Raw genomic sequence first — 27,937 nt, 5'->3', positions numbered from 1 at the left:
TCTTTATCCACTTGTCTGTTCGAGCTCACACTCACACACACTCAAACACACACACATAATCACATATATCTATAATTATATCTATCTCGCTCTCAATTTCTCTATCTCTCTCGCTTACTCTCCTGCTGCCAGCTTGCCATTGCACTCAATTAGAAGACTTTTGTCAATGTGTCTGACAACAGTTTTGCCATCGTGCTATCTCTTTTCCACTTGCAGCGACACCCTCACACACACACGCTTGCTTTGTTATTTTGATGTTGTGTGTTAAATTTCGCAGCCATTTTTGTTATTTTGCATTTTTAGTTTAAATATTTGATGCCTTGCATATTGATTGGTGCTCTGTGCAACGTGGCGCATGAGTAATAAATTTAAACACACACATATACCTGCAGATATTTGATATACATATGTATATACATTTATTTTCATACATAAATATGTGTTTATAGTATATAGAGAAAAGTATATAAATATATACATATATATTTATATTTTGCTACATTTTAATAGCTGAGCATAGCAGCTTATTTATATATGAGGAGCAGCTTTTCTATTCGATAAAAGATAAATATAAAGTTGGCTAAAATTTATTTGACAGCTCAAAAAGCACAAAAAATATATACAAATAAGAAAAATGATAAGAAAACCTTGTTTATTTATTTATGAGTGCTTAGATAAAAGGTTGCTTCAGCTCAAGTCAAGTTGAGTAAGATTTTTAGGCGAATTTTAAGTGCGATGATTTTTCAAAATTATTGTTTGATTATTCTGCTTAAATATGCACATTTTATATATTAAATTATGTAGAGAATAATTATGTATGTAATGAATTTAATTCTTTTCCATATACCATTGCTCAATTTTGTTCTTTCTCTGATTCTTGTCTATACCTACGTAAATCTCTTTTAACCAATGCAATGTTTCATAAATTCTTGATGTCTACTCGCAGAGCTTAAAGCACTTCTCGGGCCATAAACTCAAGTTAGCTGTGCTAATTACAAACAGAGGCCGTTCAGACAATGTCTTTTGTTCTGTGGCCGTAATTTCACGTGCACTCACCATCAACGGGCGGTCAATGGACACGCAGAGCAGCTGCAGTTGCTGCTGCAGCTGCATCCAGCTGCCAGTCAGTCGTCGTAGACGCCGAACCCAAAAGCCACAGCAGCAGGAGCAGCACCAGCAGGAGTAGTAGCACTAATCAAGAAATCCAAAAAGCATAGCATATTTTCGGGCTGATTATATTTGCAGTGGGCGGCAGGTGGCGTGACACCTGCGCAGAGACGGCGACGGGCACGGGCGGCCATGATTGCCAGGGGGGACGGTGTCTGGTGCCCATTCACATTGTCGGGCTTAAGTTGCGCCTAAGCGTTGCCGACAGTCGGCCAGTCGGCCCTAATGTATGCAACAAATCTCGCCGAAGCAACGCATTTTGTAGCCATTTAAGCTACTTGCATAAATGTAGCTGCAGCCGACTGCCTCCTGCTGCCCGTCTCCTGCCGGCTGGCGACCCCCATCACAAGAAAATGCGCAGACCCACTGAGCTGAGCTCCAAGGTGGGTGACTCCGAAAACAAAACGAGGTGTGAGCCCTTTTCTGGATGGGTAATGAGTGCTTCACTGTGGCTTTGACCGAGCGACGGGCCCTGGGCTGGGCGGGGCCGACGGTGCTGGTGTGGGCTGGGCTTGTCCAATGCTGCAGCTCCTGCCGCTCGACGTTAGCAAATGAATCTCATTTGCATTTAAATTAGGAATGAAGCTCGATTTGTTGTTGTTGTTGTTGTTGTTGCAACTCCTCTGCAACTCCTCTAACGTTACATGGGTCTAGGTCTGGTTCTAGGTTCTGGACGTTGGGGGCGATTTTTAATGAAGACAGCGCAGCTACTTAGGCGCCCATGCATGCATGCATGTCGCCACCTATAGCGCTCCTTGTCTTTCCCCAACTTCCATTCCCATTTCCCTCCCTCTCTCTCTGTCTCTCTCGCACTGTGTTTGCATTGGAAATCTGGTTATAGAACTTTCCTACTTAGTTGAGCTGCGTTGGGCAGCTCATGGTTTTTCGGACAAGTTGCTCGATTGCATGCGAACTAATGGCCAACAGTTTGGGACAAATATGCTGGCAAATAACGCAGACAGCAGCCGGATTGTGGGCGGGGGAAATGGGGGGAAACTCAACTAAATGGACGACGTTATGGCAAATATGTTAATAACCTTTTGCGAGCGTGTGGGCGCTGAGGGCGGCTCGACAAAATTTTAATTAGAAATGTTACATGAGGCGCACGTTTCGGGGCTATCCATATGCTGGTCAGTTATGGCCATGCTTAGACAACATTAAGGTTAAATGTGCACTTCGAATGCCTAATGATAGACGGAGCAGAGCCACGATTGACCCAGCATACACAGCTCATGTTACGATCGCAAACAGGACAACTATTACACTAGAATATTGTTAATTAAGCTCAGATAAGAAACGTCTTGTGAGTCTCTACGCTACATAGGGTCGGTCTCATTTATTATAGTTATGCAATAGCTTAAAATTATTTATGCATGCTACAATTCGATTGAAAATTGTGGAAATTTCCAACTCGAGTTCAGTTACAGTCTCAAACTAATTTGAATGTCATATATGGAAAGAGTTTATAATAAACAATAAACTTTAATTGATTTATAATATATGCCATTAAAGCGCAAAATTTAATAAAATATAATAAAATACTTACTTAAGAAAATACTCAATTTTTTGTTTTTAATTTAATTCTCCTAGTTCATATGTCCTAATTCCCTGGACCTGGAATAATAAATTTAAATAAATCTATCTTATAAATAAATATATATATATAAAAGACAATAAATAAATATATAAATATTATATTTGAACATAAAATTAAATAATAAAAAAATAAAAAAATAAAATAAAATAAAGAATAAATAAATAAATGGATTTTCAAATATATTTATGATTTTTTTTTTATAGTATTATCTGTTCTATGGTATTTTTTCTATTTTTATTTGTTTATTCATTTATATCTTGCCAATAAAAATTCACAGAAATATATCCTGTTACATGTTAGCCAAATTTAATCTGCATATAAATTAATTAAAGATTTTTCTTAGACAATGAAAGATAAATACATAGGCTAAGCAAGACTTATAGCATTTTGGGATTACAGATCAGGTCCTGAAAGTGGAGGCGCCCAAGGCATCTGCTAGTTCCAATAGATCTTTGAGATCAAGAATACTAGCCATTTATCTGTTTATATAGAATATTGTTTCTTCAGCATTTCTTTTTTCCGGCTTATTATTTCTGTCTCCAACCTTTGGCGCTCCGAGCTCTAACTCAACTCTCTGGTATCAACACTAGAAATCAATTAATATATCATTAATACTTATATTCAAGTTGCTTGTAAAATCAACTAATATATGCCCCTTATCTCTGCCCAGAACTTGAATCAGCATTCCAACGTCCATTATCTATTCGAAACGGCTAAAGGTTAAATGAAATGATAAATTTATACATTAAGCCGCAATAATTCAGCTTTGTCAAGAATTATTGTAATCTAAATGTTCGCCCTTTGCATAAGCCAGCTGCAATTACTGAAGTCGTTCGGTCGGTCGTTGAGTCTTATCATTAGATCGCTCAAATGAGTCCACAATTCACAGTGGCCCGTGGGCCGCTTCTTGGCTTTAATCAGCTAATCGCTAATGCAAAATTAAAACAAACTAATGCAGAGCAGCTAAAGGCGCACCTGCGCGGCTGGAGCTGTGTGTGAGAGTAAGAGAGGGAGAGTGGGAGTGAGAGAGTAAGAGAGTGAGGCTAATATTGTGTTCCGCACCATTGGCCCACCACTGCCAAATGCAATGAATGCAGCTATTCATTTATGTCAACGATAATGACATTTTACATTGGGTGTGTGCCGTCCACGACGATGACGACGACGACGACGTCGACGTCCAGCTGGAAACAATTGCAATTCATGTGGTAGGCTCTCTCTATGCCAGTGCCAGAGGGAGGTGTGGTCCGCCTTTTTTTCTGTTTTTGTGTGTGTGTGTGTGCTGCGCCCGACTGCCATAGACGAGTGTCAGTTGTAATTGAAAAATAGGAATATTAAGTTTAGAGCGTTATAGCGTTATGGCGTCAAGGCACTCGAAGAGCGGCCCAGAGCGCTGAGGGACAGACCAAAGTGTAACAAGCTCCGATGTAGCCTGAGAGACAAGCTGCAGCAATGCAGCGCAAAGTAATTAGATTTGAGTCTATAGAAAAACAATTCTATTAAGGATGGGCTGCAGAATGCAATAGGCAATAAGAGAGCGTGAGAGAGAGAGAGAGAGCGAAAGGATCTTATATTATATATTTTATTTAATTACTTATGCTAAGCATAGGCATCAGCATTTTTGCAGATTTATTTAAGCATCAATTACTTAACTAAGGTCAACTGTATTTAATTTTATTATTATTATAATTTATATATATTTAAAAACAGAAGTTAATACTAAATATTGTATAGAATTATTAATACACAATAATTTACATTTATTTAACTAGCCTTGTTGCATATTAAATGTAATAATTTGATGTAAAATATAAAATAAAATAAAAGTCTACTTAAGGCAATGTAAATTCTTTCATACGATGCATAGCTAAGGTAAAGAAGTAATATTTTAGGGAGTAGAAAATATACACATAGTGTGATCCCTCTCAAGTTTCGTTGGGGTATTCAGAATCGGCTTTTAGCATAGCACATTAAGGTGTTACGTTCTCGAAATTCGACTAGTGTCTTTATGCACTTCATGCGGCAGGCTGAGGCATTTCAGGCCAAGCTAATGGCCAATTGCTGGATATACACATGAAATGTCAAGCGCTGGAGCAGGAGTCGGGAAGGGCTGGAATGGTCGTTGGGCCCGTCGCACAATGGGTGGACAATAAAATGGGTGTGTTGCTCTACGGCTAAAACAAAAATGTTTCTGCAGTTGTCATTGTGCTGCACTATGGGCAGGGGTAGGCCCCGGGGCCAGGGAGAGGGCTGGGCGAAACAGGACCAATCAGCAGCAGGCACACAGGCGCTACTTTTTCGTTTTCTTGATAAAAACGCAGCGACGGCAGCGAATGAGAAGTGCAGAGAAAAGCGTTCACCAACACAGGCAGCGAGAGAGTCTCGCAGGCACTGCCCATAGCTCATGCGAGTGCGGCCCAAAAAGAAGGCAACAGTTGCATAAAAATGCAAAGCTTTTGTGTTTTCTCAACGGGCGCCTAAAATAAAAACATCAGCCGGCATAACAACAGCAACAAGATCAACCAAAAATTTCAATAAACAACAAGAAGCAAAAGAAGAGCGACAGACAAACAGCAAGGCAAACAGGAAAGGAGGAAGGGGCGGTCGGGCTTGGGCATTGCTAAAAAGTATACAAAAATTGCGTACGAAAAAATTGTTAAAAATAGCAGAAACAGAAGCCGAAACAGAAAACGGAAAACGGAATCAGAGGCAGACAGCGAGCAGAAGCCGAAGCAGGGGACTTGGAGGTAAATGCATTTCGCAAGGGGTGGCGGCTGGTCATAAGTGCACGAGGGGGCGTGGCCGAGGGGGTAGAGTGGAACGGGGTGCGTTAGCAACAAACAAAAAATGTTAGCGACTGCTAAAGGTGACAAAGCAGCAGCCAAGTGACGCAGTTGCTGGCAATCGGCATGGAAGAGGGCTGAGAGGGATCAGCGTAAGCTGCAGTTGACTATATTGAATGTACAAAAGACATCAAATACAAGCTGCGTATAGTGAGTGGACGAAGCTATAGGTAGAGCTGCAGGACTCCCAGATAGTGGCTGCAGGCGATGCTGTCTGACATCGATGGCTCCGCAAGTTTACCGGCGAGGCAAAAACCAACTTCATGAATCTTTTCTGTTTATAAACAATAAATATAGAAAACCTAAGAAGAGGATATGCTTTAATTTATTTATATATATGTAATATATAATATATTTATTTATATATATGTAATATATAATATAAAATATACTATTTAGCACATGATAATAATAAAAAAATATGATTAAAATATATGCATATATATATTATTACATTACATGAAATTTCAGTAATCAATTGATGCTTCTCATGGTAGAAATAGTTGCTGATATTAGAATGCTAAGAGATTAAAAAATCAGAAAGGGAGAGAGAGTAAGAGAGTAGGGGAGAGGTCATTTCACTTTAGTGTTTCATAGAAGTTATCTTATTAAATTTTGCATTTTTTTTTAGAATTTATATGTATTTTGGGCATTTGCCATTTCATGGAATATTATAAAATGAATCAAATATAAAAGTTATCGAACTAGACTTTATTAATAATTTAGATTTAATTTAAATTTTTGTTTAATATTATTATAATATTGATTATATTATTAATATTCATTTTATTATTTTTATTTATTTTATTTATTTTTTGATAAAGCCATTAATAATTTAAAGTTTTATTATTGACTTCTAATATGTAATTGAAAAATAATATTAATTATCAAAAGAGACACGAATTTTCACCTGATTCTAAAAAATAAAAATAATGCATATAATATTCGATATCATATCACATATGTATATATATAGATCGATAAAATCAAAAACTTACAATTTTTCTATTATTTTATAATGCAAAGAGAAGAAAAAAGAAGAATTTTTCCTTGACAAATAAGTTCTGAGAGTCTGCAACAAAGAATAATTCCAGCAATAGTCGCCTTATGTATGGGATTGTTACAAAGAGCAGATAGTTTCAACGGCTGTCACGCTGCGTATACGCAATATGAGCTGAGCAATCAAAGGCTTTTGCAAGAGGCACTCACCGAGAGCCAATCAATATTTCTAAGCCGCTGCTGGCTTATTGTCTTTTATGCGCACTCTGAGCTCTTCATTTGTGTTTTTTTCCCTATACGTATGTATCCACGCTCTGGCACCAATTCCAATTAAAAATTTGATGTAAATGAGCAGCTGAGTCAAACGTAGCGATGCCCCAAGGGGGCTGCAACGTGGCAATAAATGCCGCGACAGACGCCCGAAATGTGAGAGGCGAGTGGACAGTGGAGGCAGCAGAGCTGACCACTCAAAGAGAGAGAGAGAGAGAAAGAGAGAGGGAAAGAGGAAGCGTGTGTGTGTGTGTTCCGTGCAACTTTTACTTTTATTTTGGGCCGCAAAAAAGAAATGTGCCGCCAAAAGTGAAAATCAAGCAAAAGTTTGGCATATGAAACGCACGAGGGCGTTGCCAATGCAGGGGCTTGAGTGAATGAGGGGGTAGCTGGGGATCGGGCAGCGTGGGGTATGTGAAGATAATAGCATTTGTTTGACCAGCGTCGAGCATCGAGCATCGAGAGGGGCCCAAGAATAACTGCGGCTGACCAGCGACCAAGCAGTCAGAAAGTTGTAGCAGGCAAACGCGGTGCTCAGGCCATAAAAAAAAGCGGCCAAGCAGAGTGGGAAAGAGCAAGAGAGAGAGAGAGAGAGAAAGGTAAACAGCAAGAAAGAATACGAAAAAAATTAAATGATGCGGCGCATAAAAAAATGCCCGGCAAAAATAGTAGGAAGCGAACGAAAAAAAAAAAAGAAAGAAATTGGGTTTGCGCCTGGGGTTGGGACACGCTGCCTGGCCTGGACAATACTTGGCCTTCATTGTTGTCAAGCAGCAACAGGAGCAGGAGCAGGAGCAGGAGTAGCAGCAGCAGCAGCAGCCACCCAGCGCCACACACACAATTTGCAGCCTGCGTGGGGTTGATTGAGTGGCGCGCCCATTGATGTCGCTGCTGCCCGTCGCATTTGATGGGCCCATCGAGCGGGAGGGGGGGTCTGACAGGCAAGCTAGCCAGGCCAGGCCAGGCCTGCCTGCTCACACTCTTTAGTTGAGAATTCTGCCGCCAGTTGGCGCTGTGTTTTGTTCCATTTTTATGCGCTCTGCTCTGCACTCGCTCCACACTTTGGCTCCGTTATTTTTTACACATTTTTGTTTTGGTTTTTGTGTTTCGCTGTTGTTTTGCACGCTTTTTTGTTTTCGTTTGGCCATTCGCCATGCGACTGTCAGCTGCGACGGCTGCCCAGTCCAATGGCCTGCCTATATATCACACGCACACAAGCACATGTATGTGTGTGTGTGTGTGTGTGTTCGGCTGTATATAGAGAGCCGGTCAAATGCTCGTGAAAATTGCAATGTCTGCAGCTTGCAGCTTTTGTTTGTTGTTGCTGATGATTGGACAGCGGGGCGGCAGGAGTGGCAGGAGTGGCAGCAGCACTGACAGTGGCCAGCGCGACTCTGTGCTCGCATTTGGTTTCGGCTGCAACTGAGGCTTACATTTTTATTCACACTGTGTGCCGAGGAAATTGTGCAAGAAATCGCTCGGCTATTGCAAATGGCGGCTCACATTTTGTTTCACATTTTCGCTGCGTCCGTTTTGTCTGCTTTATTATTGACGTTTTTGCTTTCTTTATTTCTGTGTCAAATTTTTTTCTGCTGTTGACGCAGTTCATTGCATTTGGTCAGTGCACAGCGCGCGGGTCACTCCAATTGTTTAGGAGTTAATCGGGCGAGCCGGGCCTGACTGGGTGCAGTCTGTATGAAACAGACGCATTATTTATAGACTAAATTTGAAAAAATATGCAAAATCTTGAAATGAATGTGTGCAGGAATATGTTTGAGTATATATGATATGCTATGTGTAGGAATGTATAGGTAAATATAATGCTCATATATGATATTATGTTATTATAAATCTATTTGGAGACACTTAAACATTTTTCAAGCAAATTATGTTTGATTAGATACTCAAGGATCAAGAAAAATAGAAAGTGAGATGCCAATATATTTCTATATTATGTAAATATTTCTTATATTATCGCTTATATTGTATGTATGTATATGCATATAATACTTTACCTTGATCTAATAGGAGGAGACTTAATAGGGTAGCCAAGAAATATTTTGACATAGTAGATTGAAAAACAATAAAATTAAATTAAAATTCAAACAATAAATAAATCATTGCACTAGTAAATAAAAATCACAAATAAAATCAATAAATAAAAACCTTATATGAATATGAAATATATACTGAGCTAATAAATATATGTACATAAAATTTTTAATTTTTAATAAAGTATATGTGATTTTATTAAATTAAAATATTTAAATAAAATAAATTAAAATTTATAAATATATAAAATATATACAGAATAAATAAATATATATTAAAAAAATTATTTTCATGAAATATAAAATTTATAAAAATGATATATATAAAAAAATGGAATATATTAAAAACAATAATTAGTAAAACAAAATTCTATATAGAAGTCCAACTTAACAAATATACATACATATATGCGATCGATTGGTAGCTCTGGGGTGCACAACCCGGCGATTTGCCACGCCCACAATAAGCAAAAAACAAATGTGTGCATGGTCAAGCCGTTTTTGGTATATAGTTGGGCTTGGGGAATTATTAATTCAGGCATATAAAGCAACATAAATATTAATTGAAAAATATTTTCACATCTCTGAGCGACTTAACACACGCAAAAGTAGAAAAATAAAAGAAAACTATGCGCAAACAGAGAAATGCTCACACACACACACACAAACACACACACATGCAGGCATGTCCAATGATGAAATTATGTACATTTGCATTAAACAAAACATTAAATATGCAAAAGTGCAGTCAGCACGCCGAGCAGGAGACGGGCGGAGGCACGCAAGCAGCAGGAGCAGCAGCGGCATTGCAGCTACCAGAAATGTTTGTATCCACACGAACAAAGCAAAGGACGTAGAGTGGGGGGTGCAGCGGTATATATGATATGGTCAGGGTCTGGAGGGGGGGCTTCGGGGCCAAGCATGTAGCATATTGCTGGCCGCAGCAGCAGCAGCAGCGGCAGTCGCTGGCGACCAAAAATAGAACAAGTCAAATATTTTTCGACAATTTATGAGCCTGTTTCCCCCCTCCGACGCGGCCGAAATGCATGTTCACCCATGTATGGAAGGGGTGGGGGTGCCTGGGCAAGGTGGTGGTCCCCGGTTGGCTGTTTGGTCAGCTTGTAACGCGAGTGCGCCCCAAAAAATGCCATTTGCAATTAAAGCAAACAAGCGGCGGCGTCGATGCTTCTTCTTTCTGCTTTTTACTTTTGCTGGCTACTTTTTGGCAATTGCATTTTTTAACAGGCGCGCGTACGCGCACCCTGCAAATGGCCAAGTACAGCCAGCGTCTGTCCACACACACACACACACTCACACGCACTCGGACACCCTTGCCACAAGTCGCTCGGCCTGGTCACATGTGTGAATTATAATTTCGCATTCGGCGTCGCGCTCAAAAGCATGCAGCAAAACAAAAACAAAAACACTCAACAAATTATGCTAAAACAAATTGAACTGCAGTGAGATACCCTGTAATATCATGTAGAAGGACGCCTGAATGTCTAGTGAATGTAGAATTGGATGAATCGATTATTAAATGAATATGATGTATATATTCATTGAATTAATTTTATACAAAAGTTTTTATGACTTACCAAAAGGATTTTCAAAATATTTATTAATTACTTTATATATAATTAAAATATTTTTTAGTCAAACTGAATTGTGAGTTGCAAATGTGATTTATTTTATATGTAAAGTTGTGCAGTTGTTTAGCCTTTTTTTAAGGGAATTTTTAATATTAAAATAATGAATTCAATTTTTTTAATGCTTTTTTTTTAGATCTTCTCGAAAATATTTTAAAAAATATTTAAAAATTAAAAGATAATAGCAATCTAAAATAATATATAAATAAAAATAATAATAATAACTAATAATCAATCGTAACATGATGCGTTTGAAATGATTTGCTGATTGAATATATATGGAGAATTGAGAATAAAATGTATTTTATATTGAAAGCTTCTCAATTTATGCAGATGTAATTAAAATTACCAAATAATTTTTTTTTTTTTTAAATTAAAATTAATAAAATATTGATAATTTTAAATCTTTACTTTTTTATTCAAAAAACTGAACTCTAAAATACTATTAGAATTTATTCAGCATATATGCACATATATATTCATATCTACAAGCTACCCTTACGGCACTCAGCCACAGGGCATACCCACACACACACACACACTCACCCACCCACAAAGAAAAGTGCGCATAATAAGAAGAAAGCAAAAGCTGCCGTTTCCATTGCCATCGCCGATGCCGTCGCCGTTGCCGCCATCGCATTTCCATTTCGCGCCGGGGCTTTTGCTTATCACTGGGCCTGTCAAGTGCCCAGCATTCTACCAGCTCACCTCACGCAGCCGCCTCCTGCTGCGGCCCACTCGAGCTGCTTTTGGTCCGGCAGCGCGGATCGCGCTTTTTGCAATAATTCAATTCATTTTCTATTTTTTGACTTATTTTCATCTGACGGCGTCGCAAAAAGCCAAACAAAACAGCAAAGAAAAGAAACAAAAACAAGTAAAAGTTGTTGCACATTCATCGTCCGGTTGCTTCAAGTGCTGTCGAGCTATGCTGTGAGAAGGAGACTGCCACGACTCACATGTGTGTATGTGTGTGTGTGGAGCTGGACAGCTCGGCGTGGCTATAAATTTGGCGCATTACCTTTTGTGAGCATTTGTATTGCATACGTTGAGGCGTCTCGCGACTGAGTTATTAACGTAAAGAGACAGACAGACCCGATTGGATAGGCGGTAGAATCAGTAATGATGTATTTCACAAGTAGGCATTCGAATCATGCATATATATGATTATGTATACAGCTTAATATTGAATTGAATGCCAGCTGAAGGGAGAGAAACATAAAATATATTGATGCGAAAAGAATTAAGGCACGAAATCCGTTGCTACTGAATCAACATATGTATATATTAAATAAAAAAATTGCATAAAAAAATAAACAAAAAATGTAATTTATTATTATTATTATGATTATTATCATTTTATTTTATTTTTATTTTTTATCATCATTTCCTTAACTAATCATAAGTATATATTTAATCAACAAGTTTTATAAAAAATAAATAACAATTTATAATTAATAGTATTATTATTATTGTGATTATATATTTTATTTATTTTTTTTTTTTTTTGTAACATAATTTGAAAGTTCGCAATAGTATAGCTGTTATCTTTTCTGTGCCCAGATTTTTAATATAATTATCTAATATGCTTTTTAGCAACTGCCATTGAACAATTTTCAGTTGATGTAAAATATTATATATTTTTATTTTTAATATTAATATATTATATATTTTTTTCATAGTATTTATACATTTTGCATAATATTATTTATGATTATAGTTCTAACTTTAATTTTGTCATAAATCAAAAGCTTTAATTCGCTCGGGAAAAGTTTTTCATTTGACCCAAAATGTTCATCATGTTTTCCTTTTTCTTTACAACTTGTTTTTAAGCTGTAGAAACTTCATTAATTTTCTGCATCTATTTGCTGAAGTTGAATCTTATATATATATATATATATATATATATATATATATATATATATATATATATATATATATATATATATATATGTATTAATAAATGTAACTCATGTATGTAACTGTCTTTAAGCTAAAATTAATATCTTGAATTATTTAATTCCTAGGCTAGATTTCCCTGCTGCTTACAGAATGCGATTTCTTTTGATAGGAGTTTAGCAGAACTTAAAATAAGATTATTTGTATATAGAGGCAATAAAAAAATATGAATTTTGAAACATGTTGAATAAAGTTCAAATACTTATCTAATTATCATCTCAAGTCTATGCGAGCTCTACCTGCGCTTTAAGCCAAAAGACATGTTTATTTTGCATTATAATTAAATGACAGCTCTCAATACGTCTCAGCTGCAGTTGAGCAGCTCTATGCCCGTGTACGTCTCTATAAGGCCTCCTTAACCACGCCCACGCTGGCTGCCTTCGTACTAAATCAGTTTTTAATTTCCGCTCATTTGCGAAACTGCTGCGACGGCGGCAACAATGAGCGACGTCAGCGCCTCATTATGTGGCCCCGTTTTTGTTCAGCAACTTTGTTGCTGCAGGCGCTAGCCACGCCTCACGCTACACGCTCCACGCCCCACTCCTCACGCCCCTTGGCAATGGCATGCCAGTAGCTCTTGTGGACTCACTCCACCATTCAATTGAGCGTGTGTAAATATGTTGAAAAGTTAATTCATTGCACATCAGTGCATCAGCTATCGTCCCACCCCGCAGCCGTCCGCCTGCCCAGCTGCAGCGCCAACTACAACTGCTGCTGCTGCTCCTGCTCCTCCTGCTGCTCCTGCTGCTGCTGTTTCTGTGGCATATAGTGACTGTCAGCGTCGTCGGCGGTTGCCGTCTGTTTGCCGCCTGTTTGCATAAAGGACATGCACACAGGACATTTACGTTGCCTGCCTTTCATTTTTTATTTTTCATTATTTTCCTCCTTTTTTTATTTGCTTTTTTTTATAGTTTTTCACCTTCTCTTTTTTTTATGCGCTCTTTCACCGTGTGTCATAAATTTAGTTCGATTTGCTGTTCAACGGCATTAACTCGTTCGTTCTCGCCAGCTGGCAACAACTATCGAGCGCCCCCTTTGCCATCCACTGGCTGCAGCTCCTGCTCTATTGATGAATTTTGCTGTCCTGCACCAGCACCTGCTTAAGTTACTGTGTGTGTGTCGAGTCCCACTATCGCTGCTGACGCCAATAAATGTCATATTTGATACGCGGCTAACAAAGTCCAAATGGGCATGTTGACTATGAAAAAATTATGGCTTGCTGGAATTATAATTAAGGCGATGTTTCGAAATTGATGAAGAAATAAATGAGTCTGTGAAAGAGTGACAATTTTTAAAATATATAAAATAAATATATATATACATAAATATAATTGCGATTTAAAAATGAAAAAAAAAAAGGATTATATATGTATATATAAAATAATATAATATAAAATATAAATATATAATAAACTTATATATATATATACAAAAGGTATTTATAATTATAGAAAAATTTTAAAGATATATATTTCACATATCAGTGGATTTTTATATTATATACCATAATAAAAATAAAAGTATACTCAACGATTTCAAAACATATGAGAGTATTTCTTAGTCGACTTCACTCGCCTGTTGAATCTCTCTTACTGCACATTTTTTAATGTAGTTTTAGCACGTGGCAATGAAATTTATCAAGTTCTTAATTATTGTCCTGGCATATGGCAAATGGCGTTGCATAGTTTTCAGACTCACTTTTGATATTGATGGCGCTATAAATATGTGGGTATAAATGATAGCGGACAGCATTTGCTGTAGATGACGTTGAGAGTTGAAAAAGAAAGGATTAAAATCTAAAAATCAGTCTAGATAAAACATGGACAGAAGAGTATAGGTGATTGATGGTATATTTCTAGTCAATTTTAAGGCTGTACAATATATGCGATTTTTTAAGATTTTTAGCCTAACCATTTAAAAAATATAAATTTATGTATATGCATATATTTTCGTATAATTTCTGCTAATTAAATGGTTAATCCATAGATAAAGTTTGACGTTTGTAGTTGATGATTAAGAGTTAAAAAATAAATCTATAAAAAAAAAAAAAAAAACAAAACAAAAAATACGTAGCACTCTTATTTGAATTAATAATGTAAAATTATATATTTTATTGCTATTATTTTTCTTTTTTTTATTTATTCTTTCAATTTACAATTTTTTTTTTCTGCATAGCTAAACCATTTTCTGTACTTTTAGAGTTGCAAAAAAAAGAATTAAGATTAATTTAAAAAATAAATAAATAATTAAAGCGTAGTACTTCTACTTAATATGATTTTTTAATTTTATTTATATTATTTATAAATTTTATTAACTGCATAGTTTCTGTATAGATAAAAAACAGCATTTCCTGTAAATGAGTTTGATGATTAAAAAAAAAAGAATCTCTGCTCTACTAATGAATATATTTATAATATAATTAGCGTATTTAATTGCTGCTGTCTACATTCAAAATTAGCATTTGCTTTTTTCTCAACTGCTTAGCTCTCAGTTTTCATTTCAATTGCCCTACAATCAAAGCTTGCATTGAGCTCAGTTTTGGCATTGGTTCGCCGCGCGCATCTAACACTTCCATAAAAACTCATTTAATTACCGCACTGGGCAGCAACATTTCTATTTGCATTTATTCCTTAAACATTTAACACTTTTTCCACACTGTCACGTTCGCTGCTTATTTTTATTGCCTTTGCCTTGGATTTTTCTCCTATTTTTCTCTCGCTTTTTTTTTTTTTTATTTGGGTTGTTATTTTGCACTACAATTATGTTAATTTCCTATGCAAATAAAATTTAATTGAAGCTCTGGCCAGGGCACGTCGCGGCCCACGAGACGCCAGCAACCCGCACTTAGGCAACTGCGACGCCCTGGCATTAATGTCGCCGTCCGCAATTCCTGCTGCCGCCCGCCTCCTGCTGCCGCGTTTCCTGCCCAAACGAGCTAGGTCCTGCCGGGCTTGCAGCGCATTTTGAGAGCGTTGCCAGCATTAATTGCCAATAATTATATTGGTTTACCTTTCTATTTCTTCTTTATTTTTTACAAATATTTTCTCTATGCCCCCCTGTTGTTTACCCAAAGGCAAGTTCCATCTGCTGCGAACGAATTACTCAAACCAAACATTTTAGTCGCAGATATTTTCATTTAAAGTGCAATTGTTAAAGACTCAGGGGAAATTCACGAGAAATTATGTAAATAAATATAAAATGATAATAAGAATATCCAAGAGTATGTCACTTCTCCTGCTGATTCCATGCTGATTTTCTATTTCGATTTAATTGAAGTTATTTAATAATATCAAATATTATTTCTTACTGCTGCGACTCAGCAAAGTTATTTATAAATCTAGAAATTGTTTGATATATTTATTTAGATATTTTTCCCTCTGCTAATGTCCTGTAATTTATGTATCCGCAAGCACTCTCTCACTCGCACTCGCACTCGGTCTCGGCCAGCAGTTGAACAATTGCAACCAATTAAATTTGCATAAATTGAGCTGCCGCCCCCTGCGAGCAGGAAACACAATAAGTGTCAAACAATAAAAGTGCGTTGACAATTACAGCTGAAATTAAATTAACTTATTAACTCATATAGCCCCGATGTGTTGCATGTAAATGAATACACACACATACACACACAGCTGACAGAATGTAATGTAATACGAGTAAATGTCAGTGCTGTCGCTTAAATAATAATCCAATCAGCAAACATTTGGACCCCTGTGGCACAATGCACGCCCCCCCGAATGGCAGCTGGGCGTGGTCAAACAATTGACAATTGTGCTGCAGTGCGGATTATGTAATTACCAAATGTGCAAAAATATAATTTAATAAAAGCAATCACAGCGCTCGATTTCAAATGGGCTGTGCCATGATTTATGGCGCACGGGGCGTATGCGCGATGTGCCATAGAATCTCTCTCATGCAGTTGCTCCTGACACGACAAGCATTTCGTTTAGCTGAACGCTTTAAGCTCGTTACTAATGATCCACTTGAACAATTTCTGTTGCAGGACTACGACAAGGAGATTAGCTGCCACAAGATACATTCGCCAAGCAGCAGCAGCAGCAACCACGCCCACCATTCCCTGCACCATCAGCAGCAGCACATACACCACCATCACCACAACAACAACAACAGCAGCAGCAGCAACAACAACAACAACAACGAAGATGAAATGGAGCCAACGCTGCTCTCGCCCGCTCACTCCAACCACTCGGCCTACGACTGCAAGGAGCACGTCAAGGAGCTGGAGTTCTACAAGAATCTGGCCGCGAAGGCTGCCTCGCTGGCCAATCATCATCAGCGCGACACGAGCTCCGTCTCGCCCCTGCCCATGCAAATCGACGCGGACGAGGACGAAGCGGAGGACCAGACGGCCGAGGCGTTGCGTCTGCGGCGCGAGGAACAGGCGCAGGCCAAGGCGTTCGCCGCGCATCTAAATGGAACTAGTGAGTACATATCAAAAGCCAAGCTAGAACTGAGAAGACTACATACAGAGATGGAAACTGCCCAGGGCTTGATGAGCTAGTGTAAAAATCTTTAATATTAAATTGCAGTGATGATAGAGCTGAATATTATCTGAAAATCAGATTAGTTTCGGATAAGTTCTGAAAAGAGAATTTGTTGAATTAGCAGATGATCTTAAATTATTTAATATATATATTATTTTTTTATAATATTTTATTTTATTAATATTTTCCTATTTATTTTTCCGTTTAATTTTGTATATTTTTTTATTTAGAAAAAAAAAGAATTTGTTAAATTAGCGGATGATCTTAATTTTTTTTTTTTCAAATATTATTTGAAACTGATTAATATATTTTATTTGATTAATATATCTCTATTTATTTTTCCGTTTAATTTTGTATTCTTTTTATTAAAATATATATTTCATTTTTATTTTCCAATTTTATCATTTTATATTATATTCTAGATTTTATTTGCACTATTTAACTAAAAATATTTATTAAAGTAAAGTATGAGCAGAATGATTAGAATGGATTAAAATTGATCGAATGGATAGCCAAGATGAATAGTTAATATAAAGTGAAATTAGTATGTAGAGTATGTTGAGTGTAATGAAAGATGAGAAAGTCAAATGACGTATATGAGCCATGAATAATGAATTCGTATTCGAGAATTCGTATTCTCCCAGCATATGCCAGTTGTACGTCTAAGCTTTCCCAACCGAATCTAAGCTCTCAGCTAAGCTATATCAACTGCCATTTGGCAGCAGTTTCCATCTCTGTCCAAGACACGCACACACTGGCAGCCGAGCAAACTGGCAATTAGTGCTGGCAGCTTTTAGGGCTGCTCGATTATATCAGAGGCCAGAGACTGTGACATTTCTGCTAATTTTGCAACTGTTTTGGCTGAAAAACTAATGTAAACATTTTTCGTCTACCTTTTGTCCTTCTCTCGCTCTCCCGCTCACATCCACAGTGCAAGACATGATAAATTTGCAAAAATTACAAAATTTGGCCACACTACAACAACAGCAACATCAGCAGCAACAGCAGCAACAGCAGCAGCATCATCAACAGCAGCAGCAACAACAGCAACAACAACATCCGCATTCACATCATTCCCATCATCATCCCGCCACGGCTGCGGCACTGGCAAGTCTTCAGGGCTTAGCTGCCTCCGTGTTCAACTCACCCCTGAATCTGAGTGTTGGCGCTGAGGCTGTGACAACAACAACAACAGCAGCAGCAGCAGCTGTTGCTAGTGGAGTCACTTCAACGTCAGCAGCAGCTGCTGCAGCAAGTCTCTCGCCCAGCAACAACAACAATAACGGCGGCTGCCACAACGGCAACAAGCACAAGACGTCAAAGGGCAGCAACAACAACAACAGCAACAGCAACAACAGCAACAACAGCAGCAGCAGCAGCGCAGCCGGCAATTCCTCTAGCCAGCAGCCGCAGGATAATCCCAGCAGCAGCAGCTCACCGCACGCCCACGCCCTAAACGCGACGACGCTGGCGAATGTGTTGGCTGCAGCGACCGCATCGCCACCGCCCGCGCTCCAAGCGCCGCCGGCGAGCGCGCAGATGCCCCAACTGATACTCGCCTCCGGCCAACTGGTGCAGGGTGTCCAAGGCGCTCAGCTGCTCATACCCACAGCCCAAGGTGGGTCCACATCACGTGTGTGTGTGTGGGGATTAGTTTTAGTTGTGTTGGATATCAATAACATAGTTGACTTCACTTGACTCTGGCTTATATCACAGACAAAGTCTAGGGCTGGCCGCGACCATTAAAGCCACGGCTAAAGCGATTAGGCAAATTTCAATTTCCTTGATTTATAATAGAAACTCCGAAGATTCTGTTTTTCCATTCATATTTAATATTTATATATTTTGCAAATCTCTAATTGAAGAGTTTAGCTAATCAATCGGCCATGAAAGGGATTCATATTGGCATTAAAATGGCAGTGTTCAGTCCACGAAAATCGTAGTGTTTACGAATATAGTAGTGTTCATTAGTAGTAGTGTATATAAGAATATTTATATCCAATAGTAGTAGTATCGAAAAAAGTAGTTTTTACGAAAATCGAAGTGTTTATTGATAAAATAGTGCTGATTTAAATAGTAGTAATTTTAAGAATATTTATATTCATAAATATAGTAGTGTTTGTGAAAATAGTAGTATTCATTAAAATAGTAGTGTTCATTGAAAGAAAAGTGTTCATGAAAATAGTAGTATTCATCAAAATAGTAGTTCTTAAAAAAAATAGTAATGTTTATTAGAGTAGTAGTGTTTATGGAAAAAGTAGTTTTTATTAAAATAGTAGTAAAAATAAAAAGAGTAGTGTTCATTTTAATAGAAGTATAAATAAAAATTGTAATGCCTTTTTAATTAGTAGTGTTAAGTCAAATAGTAATATTCATTCAAATAATAGTGTTCAGAAGGAGTAGTGCTCATTTAAATAGTACTGTTTACTAAATTAGTGCTATTCAATAAAATAGTAGTATTCATTAAAATAGCACTGCTCATTAAAATAGTAGTGTTCATAAAAACAAAACTGTTCATGAAAATAGTAGTATTCATCAAAATAGTAGTTTTTATTAAAATAGTAGTCTTTATTAAAATAGTAGTGTGCATAAAAATAGTAGTGTTCATGAAAATAATAGTGTTCATTAAAATAGTAGTATTTAGTAAAGTAACACTGTTCATGAAAATAGTAGCATTCATTAGAGTAGTAGCACTCATAAATAGAGTAGTGTTTATTAAATTAGTAGTTTTCATCAATACCAAAATAATAGTACTTATACATATAATAGTGTTTAAAATAGTAGTAGTAGTCATTAAAATAGTAATATGCTCATGAAGAAAGTAGTATTTTAGTAGTATTACATTAAAATAGTTAAGATAAGCCAGCATTAACAAAGGAGTGTGAATTGATATAGTATTGCTCTTGAAAAAAGTAGTATCTTAGTTGCAATTAGTCAAGTTTTTTAGTCGGCTCGGCATATCGGACTACAGGACTACTTAACGGCATTTCTCAGGTTATCTGCCTACTCCTTTTCGAATCAGAGTCCTCCAAATATGCTTTAACAGAGCAACGACATCCGATTGCTGCACTCTGATCCCTCTTTTTATGCCATTTGGGAGCAGCTTAACCATTGCATAATTGCTTTTTGACTCTCACTAGCTCTCTGAATGCTTCCATATATTCTAATATACACTTTCCCCTCTTCTCTCCCTTTCGCTCTCTAGGCATTGCTGTGCAGACCATACTTACCATTCCGGTGAGTCCACAGATACCCACCAGCGAACAATTTCTGCCCAATGCATTTGGCGCTTTTGCCAGCTATCAGCAACAGCAACAACAGCAACAACAGCAGCAACAGCAACAGCAGCAACAACAACAGCAGCAGCAGCAGCAACAGCAACGTGAACAACAACGCGAACTGTTGGCTCCGCCGCTGGCTGCACTGCAGCATGCGCCAGCCTTGCCGCAATTGGCCCAAACTCCGACGAATTTACTGAAGCCGAATCTGTTTTCGACGGGCGTGCAGCAGCTGCTGACAGCACTGCATCCGGAGCTGTTTGCGGCCGCCGCTGCCAATCATCAGCAGCAGCAGCGGGAGCAGCGCGAGCGCGAGCAGCAGCAGCAGCAGCAGCAACAGTTGGCGGCAGCAGCAGCGGCCGCAGCCGCGGCGAGTCACCTGCCACACTCTCACCTGGCCGCCGACCTGCGACGCTCCGCGGAGCGCACGCCCCCCTCGGGCTCGCCCACCGTGGGCAGCCCGGCGCTGCCGAGCAAACAGCCAGCCCCACCGCCGCCGCCGGCAGCGGCATTCCTGCTGCAACAGCAGCTGCACATCAAGCCTGAGACGCAGACGCATCTGCATCATCATCATCTGCACAGCACGACGGCGTCGGCCACGGCGTCGTCGCATCCGCAGATCAGCTTGCGGCATCCGGATGAGCTGACGGCGCCGCAGCTGGACCTGAAGCCGCTGGAGCTGAACAGCAGCGGCAGCGTCTCGCCGCCCGCCCTGCCGCCCTCGGCGGCGCTGGCGCGCCATCACTTCGGCCACAATCTGCGCACGGCGGCCGCCGTGTCGCCCAAGCACAGTCCGGGCCGTGGCTCGTCCGGCGCCACGGGCATGAATCTCAGCCAGCACCACGAGCGGCTGGAGCGCCGCTCGCACACGCCGACTGCGACGGCGACCAGGACGAGCGCGGCCGGCTCAGCGTCCGTGCATCATCTGCCGCACGAGCGTGCGGCGGGCAACGTGTCCGGCGGACGACTCACGCCCACGGCGTCCACCCAATCAGGCATCGGCAGCAGCAGCAGCAACGAAAGAGGCTATTCATCTCCGCTGTTCCGCTCGCACTCGCCGCCCGTGCATCCGCTCAACATGGGCAGCTCGCCGCGGCTGGACCGCGACTACCTGGGCAACGGGCCCAGCCTGAGCGGCGGCTCCAGCGTCGCCTCCGGCACGGCCACCAGCTGCACGGCGACAGTGAGCGCGTCCAGCGCCACAGGCAACGTACTTAGCAGCATCAATAGGTGAGCAGCTCTAGGTGGGGCAGCCAAAGATCTTCGATTATATATATGCGATTGCCTTTTGCAGACTCAACGCCTCCAATGGCGAGCTAACCATCACCAAATCCTTGGGGCCGCCCACGGCTACGGCCACGCGCGCCTCCTCCGCCTCACCGCGTGACGACTCGCCCCTGCCGGGCCCATCCACGTCGGGCGTCTCACTCATGCAGCCCCTGAAGCTCAGCCCCTCCTCGCGCAGCGAGCCGCCCCAGCTGTCGCCCAATGGCAACGACAACGACAACGACCTGCTCATGGATTCACCGAGTGAGTAAAGATCGACTCTTTTCTTTTATACGACTTTTGACTAGAAGTTAAGATAGGAGACACTAAATATATATATATATATATATATATGCAGTGAGAGTAACATTAATATTCGGCTGTTTTAGTTTTTCAAAAAAATGAAATATGAATTGCAATTAAAAAAGTATAAAATGTAATTAAATTGTGAACTGAAAGGATTTCCTTTCAAAGCGATATGTAAATATAAGGCATATTTAACATAAGCAAAAAAATTATACATAAAAAAAAAATTAATAATAATTATTATTATTATAATTATTATTATTTAACCAGTCATTATTGGTTTTTTTTTTTTTACGAATCCAAATATTAAGGTTACACACTGCATATATTTAAATCTGTTGGCAGATCAGTTTAGACAGTATTGACTCATGAAAATTGAGTTGCCCGTTTCTCGATTGTTGCACATTGCGATACTTGGTTTTACGATACGGTACGATAGTTTTATAAGTGCTTAAAAAATCTTTAATTACTTAAATTTTGTAAGCTCTTTTTTTTAGTACAAAAGATTAAATAATTTTTTAGTATAATAGATTAATTAATTAAGAATTAATTAAATTAAATTATTATTATTATTAAATTATATATTTAAATAAATAATGTATAATTTTTTTTGCATTTATTTGCATTTTTTTTTTTTAATTTATTAAATAAATAAATAATATATATATATATATATTTTTTTTTGCATTTTCTTTGCTTTTAAAATTTTATTTTTTGCCATATGTATTATTTTATATTATTTTTTTATTTTAATATTATTATTATACTTTTATTATATTTTTCTTATTTTTAATTTTATTTAATGCTATTTATATTATTTATTTTATTTATATTTTTGTTTTTTGTTATTATTATATATTAGTTTTGTATTATTTCTTATATAATTTATTTATATATACTTTTAATATTATTTTTATTTTAATATTATTATTATACTTTTATTATATATTTATTATTTTTAAATTTTATTTAATGCTACATATCTTATTTATTTCAATTTTTTGCTATTATTATATATTAGTATTGTATTATTTCTTATATTATTTATTTATATATACTTTTAATATAAAAAATGTTTACAAAATATCCTGCTAGCTTTTGAGCTACTCAATCTGAATAGAACTTAATTAATATACACATTCTTCGGACTATGACCGATAATATTCACAAAATGGGATTATATCTACAGGGAATTTTTAAGGGGGGTTCATGTCATCTGCTTCTACTCCAATAAGTGGGCTGGCAGGCTGGCTTTGCTCTCTGACCACGCTTTAGCACGCACATTCCATATTTCCATATGCTAAAATGAGTCTTTACTAATGATAATGCCATCAATGTCTGTAACAGCTCTAGTTTACTCAGTTCATATCATATCATTTTGCCAAAGAAGAGAGAGCAAACTTCAGCCCAGACTGTTTATCACACACACACACACACACTCACACACTGATGAATACATCCTTATATCTGTCTGGTAATGCTCAGCCAGCTAATCGCAAGAAGTTGGCGTAAAGCCTTCTGACAGACTGTTGCATCAGTTTAGTTGGCCGGCTCTCGCCGACTTGTTGCCGAGGCGTGACAGGCTCAACGCAGCTGCTAATTTGGCTAACACTTACGGCTGACATCTTTCAACTTCTGGCGTGGCAAAATCTTTCGCTGGAGTTTGGTACGGCGCGCGTCAAGCAGCTCGCGGCTGCATCAATTATGAACCAAATTGTGAGAAATCGTGTAAATGCACAGCGAAACTTTTCCACACACACACAAGCACACACATCATAGCAGTCGAGATGCTCTTCTATATCTCTCTCACACTCCTGGCCCCTTCCCTTAAAAAGTTGGCTTGCATTTTCTTTTAGAAATTACACAAAATCCAGTTAACTTGTTAGAACTTGTTTTCATTTAAAACACAGTCAGAGTTTTATTTCGGTTGCTGCTCTCGAACTGCCTTAATTAATGTTGAAAAACTTGTGTATATATATATGTGTGTGTGTTTATTATAAATATCGCTCATACGCCATGCAGCTCGCCAGCTCTTAAAATATCAAATCATCAGGCAACTGCATCATTATCAAGCTAAAACAGCTCGAATTGAACTTTCCAAATGCCACTTGAATTTCATTTGCCCAAATCCCAACTCTTTGTGTGTGTGTGTGTGTGTGCGTATGTTTGTGGCTTTTGTGAATTTGCACTAATTGCGTAAGAAAATATTTAGATTTTTACTCAAATTTCTGTTGAGCCACTTGAAAACTTAATTACAAATAATATATTTTTAGACATTCATTTTCCGTTTTTCTTTGCCAATATTTTATTTGAAGGGTTGACTGAATTTTATACTTTTCAAAATCATCAATGCAAGAGGGATTTAATTAATATTCAAGACTATTATAACTTAAATATTTGCGCAAATAATATCTTGTAGAAAATATTTAACAATGTCAATAAGAAACTCTAACAAAAGTCAGATCGAAAGGAATTTGTAAAAGAAGCAATGCAATCGTATGCTCTCTGAGTTTTTCTCTGGGCAGAAGTAAACGAAACCTATTTAAAGACGTGGAAAAACGAGCGTTCATTATTTTCAAGCTATTATATGATACGATAAAAGAAAAGCACCGCTAAGGCCTAGGCGTATACTTAATACATTTGTTTATATCTCAAAATGGAGTCCGCTATTCGAAAGATATTAAACCTTTTTGATGAACAAACATTAAAAAATATTTTCTTAAATTATATTTATCTGCTGTCCATCTGTTTTCCATAGTAAACTTAATATTGAAAAAGGTAGTTTAATTATAATTAAATTGCAATGACTGATATGTTGAACGTATAACAGTAAATTTCTTATGCTACAGCACAGCCCCGCTTTATCTCCTCAAATCAATTTGAATACATCTTATAAGCGAGCACCCCTAGCGCTCTTAGTCCTTATCAATACACGTTTTTGCTCATGCATATGTGCGTTTGTATGCATGGCAGAGTGTGCATGTGGGTATGTGTGTGTGTGTGTGTGCGTGTGCAGGCTTGCAGCTCGCTTAGAGCTTAATTGAAACTTTGGATGCATTAAAAATGCAATCAGCACAACAAGAAGGCAGCGCCCAGCCCCAGCCCCAGCCCCAGCCCTAGACTTGAGGCATCAGCTAAGCCATCAGCTAACAGGTTTCAGTCTCAATCGGTTGGGAGGGGACGGAGGAGGTGTTGGATGGGAAGGATCGTATGGCTGTTGTTACTTCGCCAGCTACTTGATGGCAGCTCTCTAGTGTCGCATCGCATACAAATTGCAGACAATATGCAGCTTAATTACTACTAATTGATGCATACAAAAACTTAAGATGTTTTCGTATTTAATGACATATTTCACTGCTCGATGGCAAACAAACAACAAAGCGACGACGACAGCGACGACAGCAGCGCAAGTTATGGCTTGGCAAGGATTCAGGCAAGGATAACAGCGGCTGTTGAGGCTGGCACTGCGACAGGGGCTTTCAGGGGCTGGGGGCTGGTTGCTGGCGCATCTTAATTACCGCTAAAGCGCCTCGGCTGCAGTTACAGTCAAGTGAATGGCTGCGCTGTGCTGGCTGGCGTCTGCTGCCGTCTCCTTGCCGTCGCTTGCATATCATTAATAAATAAATCAAATTTCTGTGCGTGTAGTTTGGCGAGTGTCGTTCGCAGACAGCGCAGCTGCTAACAAATTAAGCAGATAAAGCCAGCCAACTTTTCGCCCCCCGCTCGCCTAATAGACAAGCATAACAAGACCTAAGTGACAGAGCAATAAAAGCAACAACAGCAACAGCAACAACCTCCGAGTGTCTTCCTGTGCTATGGCAAATGAGTTTTATCAATTTACCTACGACACTCTAATAATATTTCGCAATTACCGCAATTAACTGTAATCAAGAGCCGCGCGCGACTCGTAGCCAATTAATGTTGTCATTTCGCATTGACAGCCGAGCTCCTCTAGTTAACAGTTACCCCGGCCAGTGCCCATTTTAGTTACTTAGCCTAGCCACTAGAGTACCGTTAGCAGTTCTCCTTCCTCACTAATGCCCTGCAAACTCCACTTGTTCTTCCAGATGAGCCCACCATCAACCAGGCCACCACCAATGTGGTCGACGGCATTGACCTGGACGAGATCAAGGAGTTCGCCAAGGCGTTCAAGCTGCGACGCCTCTCGCTGGGCCTCACCCAGACCCAGGTGGGCCAGGCGCTATCCGTGACCGAGGGACCGGCCTACAGCCAGAGTGCCATATGCAGGTGAGCTATGCATAGACGAAGCTATTTACTATTTATATCAAATAACTGATAGATAGAAATAAGGGCAGATCAAATCGCAGCCTTAAAGAATCTTATGCGAGTTAATATGTTGCATCTTGTATTAATTACATTTGCTATAAAGTTCAAATAGAGTTAGACTTATCAAATATATATAGCACAAGAGCAATAATAATTCTATATATAACAACAAATTGCAAGAAAAATGTTAAATATAAATAAAAGAAATTTAATACGTTTTCCTTCTATTTTTATTTATTTTTTATTTATATATATATAAATATAAAACTGCTGAATATTTTATAATTGGCAAAAATAGATAATAAAAATATATTTTAAAAAATCTCTGATAATTAATATATTAAATTTTATTATTGGAATTTTTCTAATAACTTAAATATTTTAAATTGATTTAAATCAAGTCTTAGAAAATATATGTAAATATTTTTATAATTATGAATTTTTCTAAAAACTAAATATTTCAATTCAGTTTAAATCAAGTCTTCAAAATATATATAAATATTCATATATATATATATATATATTTGTATATGAAGAGAGCAACAAAATTTTTTTTTATTTATTTTTTTATAAATAATTATATACAATAGATAAAATTTAAATAAAATTTTTATTTATTTTCTTTTATTTTTTATTTTTATTTTTATTTTTTTTGTTTTATGTTTTATGTTTCTTTCGTCTTTCTTCCACACAAACAATTAACTATGATATGATTTAGAAAATGAAAAATTGTACTTCATGAATATTTAAAGCCATCAACAATTAAATTATACACCTATATAATTTGTATAATTTAATAAAAATACTACACAAATATTCTAAATTCGTAAAGCTTATAGAGCAGGCAAAGGAGAAGAAATATAAATACACACTTTTATAATTTATCTAAAGAAAAAAACACAATTATTTTGCAATCGAAACAAATTTAGAACGCTTTAATTTTAATTAGTTTTAAAATACTTCTGGAACAATCTGTAGAGTGCCAGGACATTTTGAACAAGCTATAAAGAAAAACAAAAACAAAAGCAAAATATTTATGTATACATATATGTGTATGCAAACATACATACATATATGTATGCATACATATTTTGCATGCTAACCATATTGATATAATTATATATCTATGTATCGAACATAATGCTTAATTAGTTAGTTAATTATTGAAACCAGTGACAAACGAAAAATAATGCAAAATTCATTTTATTTATTTTATTTGTTTATTTTGAAAATCGCCAACCGTCTCTACTCTCTACTCTCCCATGTCGCCATGGCTGTCCCCGTCGTCGTCGAAATGCCAAAATGCAAGCAGTGCACTCGCTGCGCAGATGTATGCCGCTCAACTGTCGACGCAACAACAGAACATGTATGTGTGTGTGTGTGTGTGTGCGATTGTGTGTGTGCGCATGCCTGACTATGTGTGAAAGAAACTTAACTAAAGTGCAAGAGCTCATATTTGTTTTGTACATTTTGTTTATGTTTTTGTTTTCTTCCTCTTCTTCTTCTTCTTCTTCTTATCTTTATTATTATAAGTATGCGCTTCTACCACTCGAACACCATGATTTTATGATTGGCCAGGGCATTGCCAATGAGCAATATTTTTTAGCAGCTTTCAACAACAACAACAACTACTACCACAAATTTCGTATATTTTTTGCCAAAAAAAAAAAAAAAAGAATAAAGAGAAAAAAAAAATATGCTACTTGACAATGTCCTGGCACTTTAGTTACGTTTCTTTTACCTTTCGCGCATACGTTTGTACGGCA

At 37.9% G+C, this 27,937-nt stretch overlaps 2 protein-coding genes across 7 annotated transcripts in view; one reads left to right on the top strand and one right to left on the bottom strand.

Annotated features, from left to right (window-relative positions):
* Positions 1 to 27,937, bottom strand: part of LOC108658214 (UNC93-like protein) — a 198,820-nt gene that overhangs the window by 147,606 nt on the left and 23,277 nt on the right. The gene's annotated exons all lie outside the window — the stretch shown is intronic.
* Positions 1 to 27,937, top strand: part of pdm3 (POU-domain protein pdm3) — a 97,705-nt gene that overhangs the window by 68,657 nt on the left and 1,111 nt on the right. For 2 of the 6 annotated variants that reach the window (XM_089260622.1, XM_089260625.1), the window contains exons 3-8: positions 16,533 to 16,971; positions 17,966 to 18,652; positions 20,240 to 21,542; positions 21,607 to 21,842; positions 25,952 to 26,132; positions 27,481 to 27,537. In XM_089260622.1, the coding sequence (XP_089116748.1) occupies positions 16,533 to 16,971; positions 17,966 to 18,652; positions 20,240 to 21,542; positions 21,607 to 21,842; positions 25,952 to 26,132; positions 27,481 to 27,537 (2,903 nt within the window). Of the gene's footprint in view, positions 1 to 16,532; positions 16,972 to 17,965; positions 18,653 to 20,239; positions 21,543 to 21,606; positions 21,847 to 25,951; positions 26,133 to 27,480; positions 27,538 to 27,937 lie in introns of those variants that run through there. The other 4 variants (XM_089260624.1, XM_089260626.1, XM_089260623.1 and 1 more) reach the window with 3 other exon arrangements.

Source organism: Drosophila navojoa, chromosome 5, assembly GCF_054131105.1.
Source record: "Drosophila navojoa isolate 15081-1374.11 chromosome 5, UAZ_NAV_1.0, whole genome shotgun sequence".
Taxonomy (NCBI): Eukaryota; Metazoa; Arthropoda; class Insecta; order Diptera; family Drosophilidae; genus Drosophila; species Drosophila navojoa.
The sequence above is the reverse complement of the archived record's forward strand: the minus strand, read 5'-3'. Positions and strand labels throughout refer to the sequence as shown.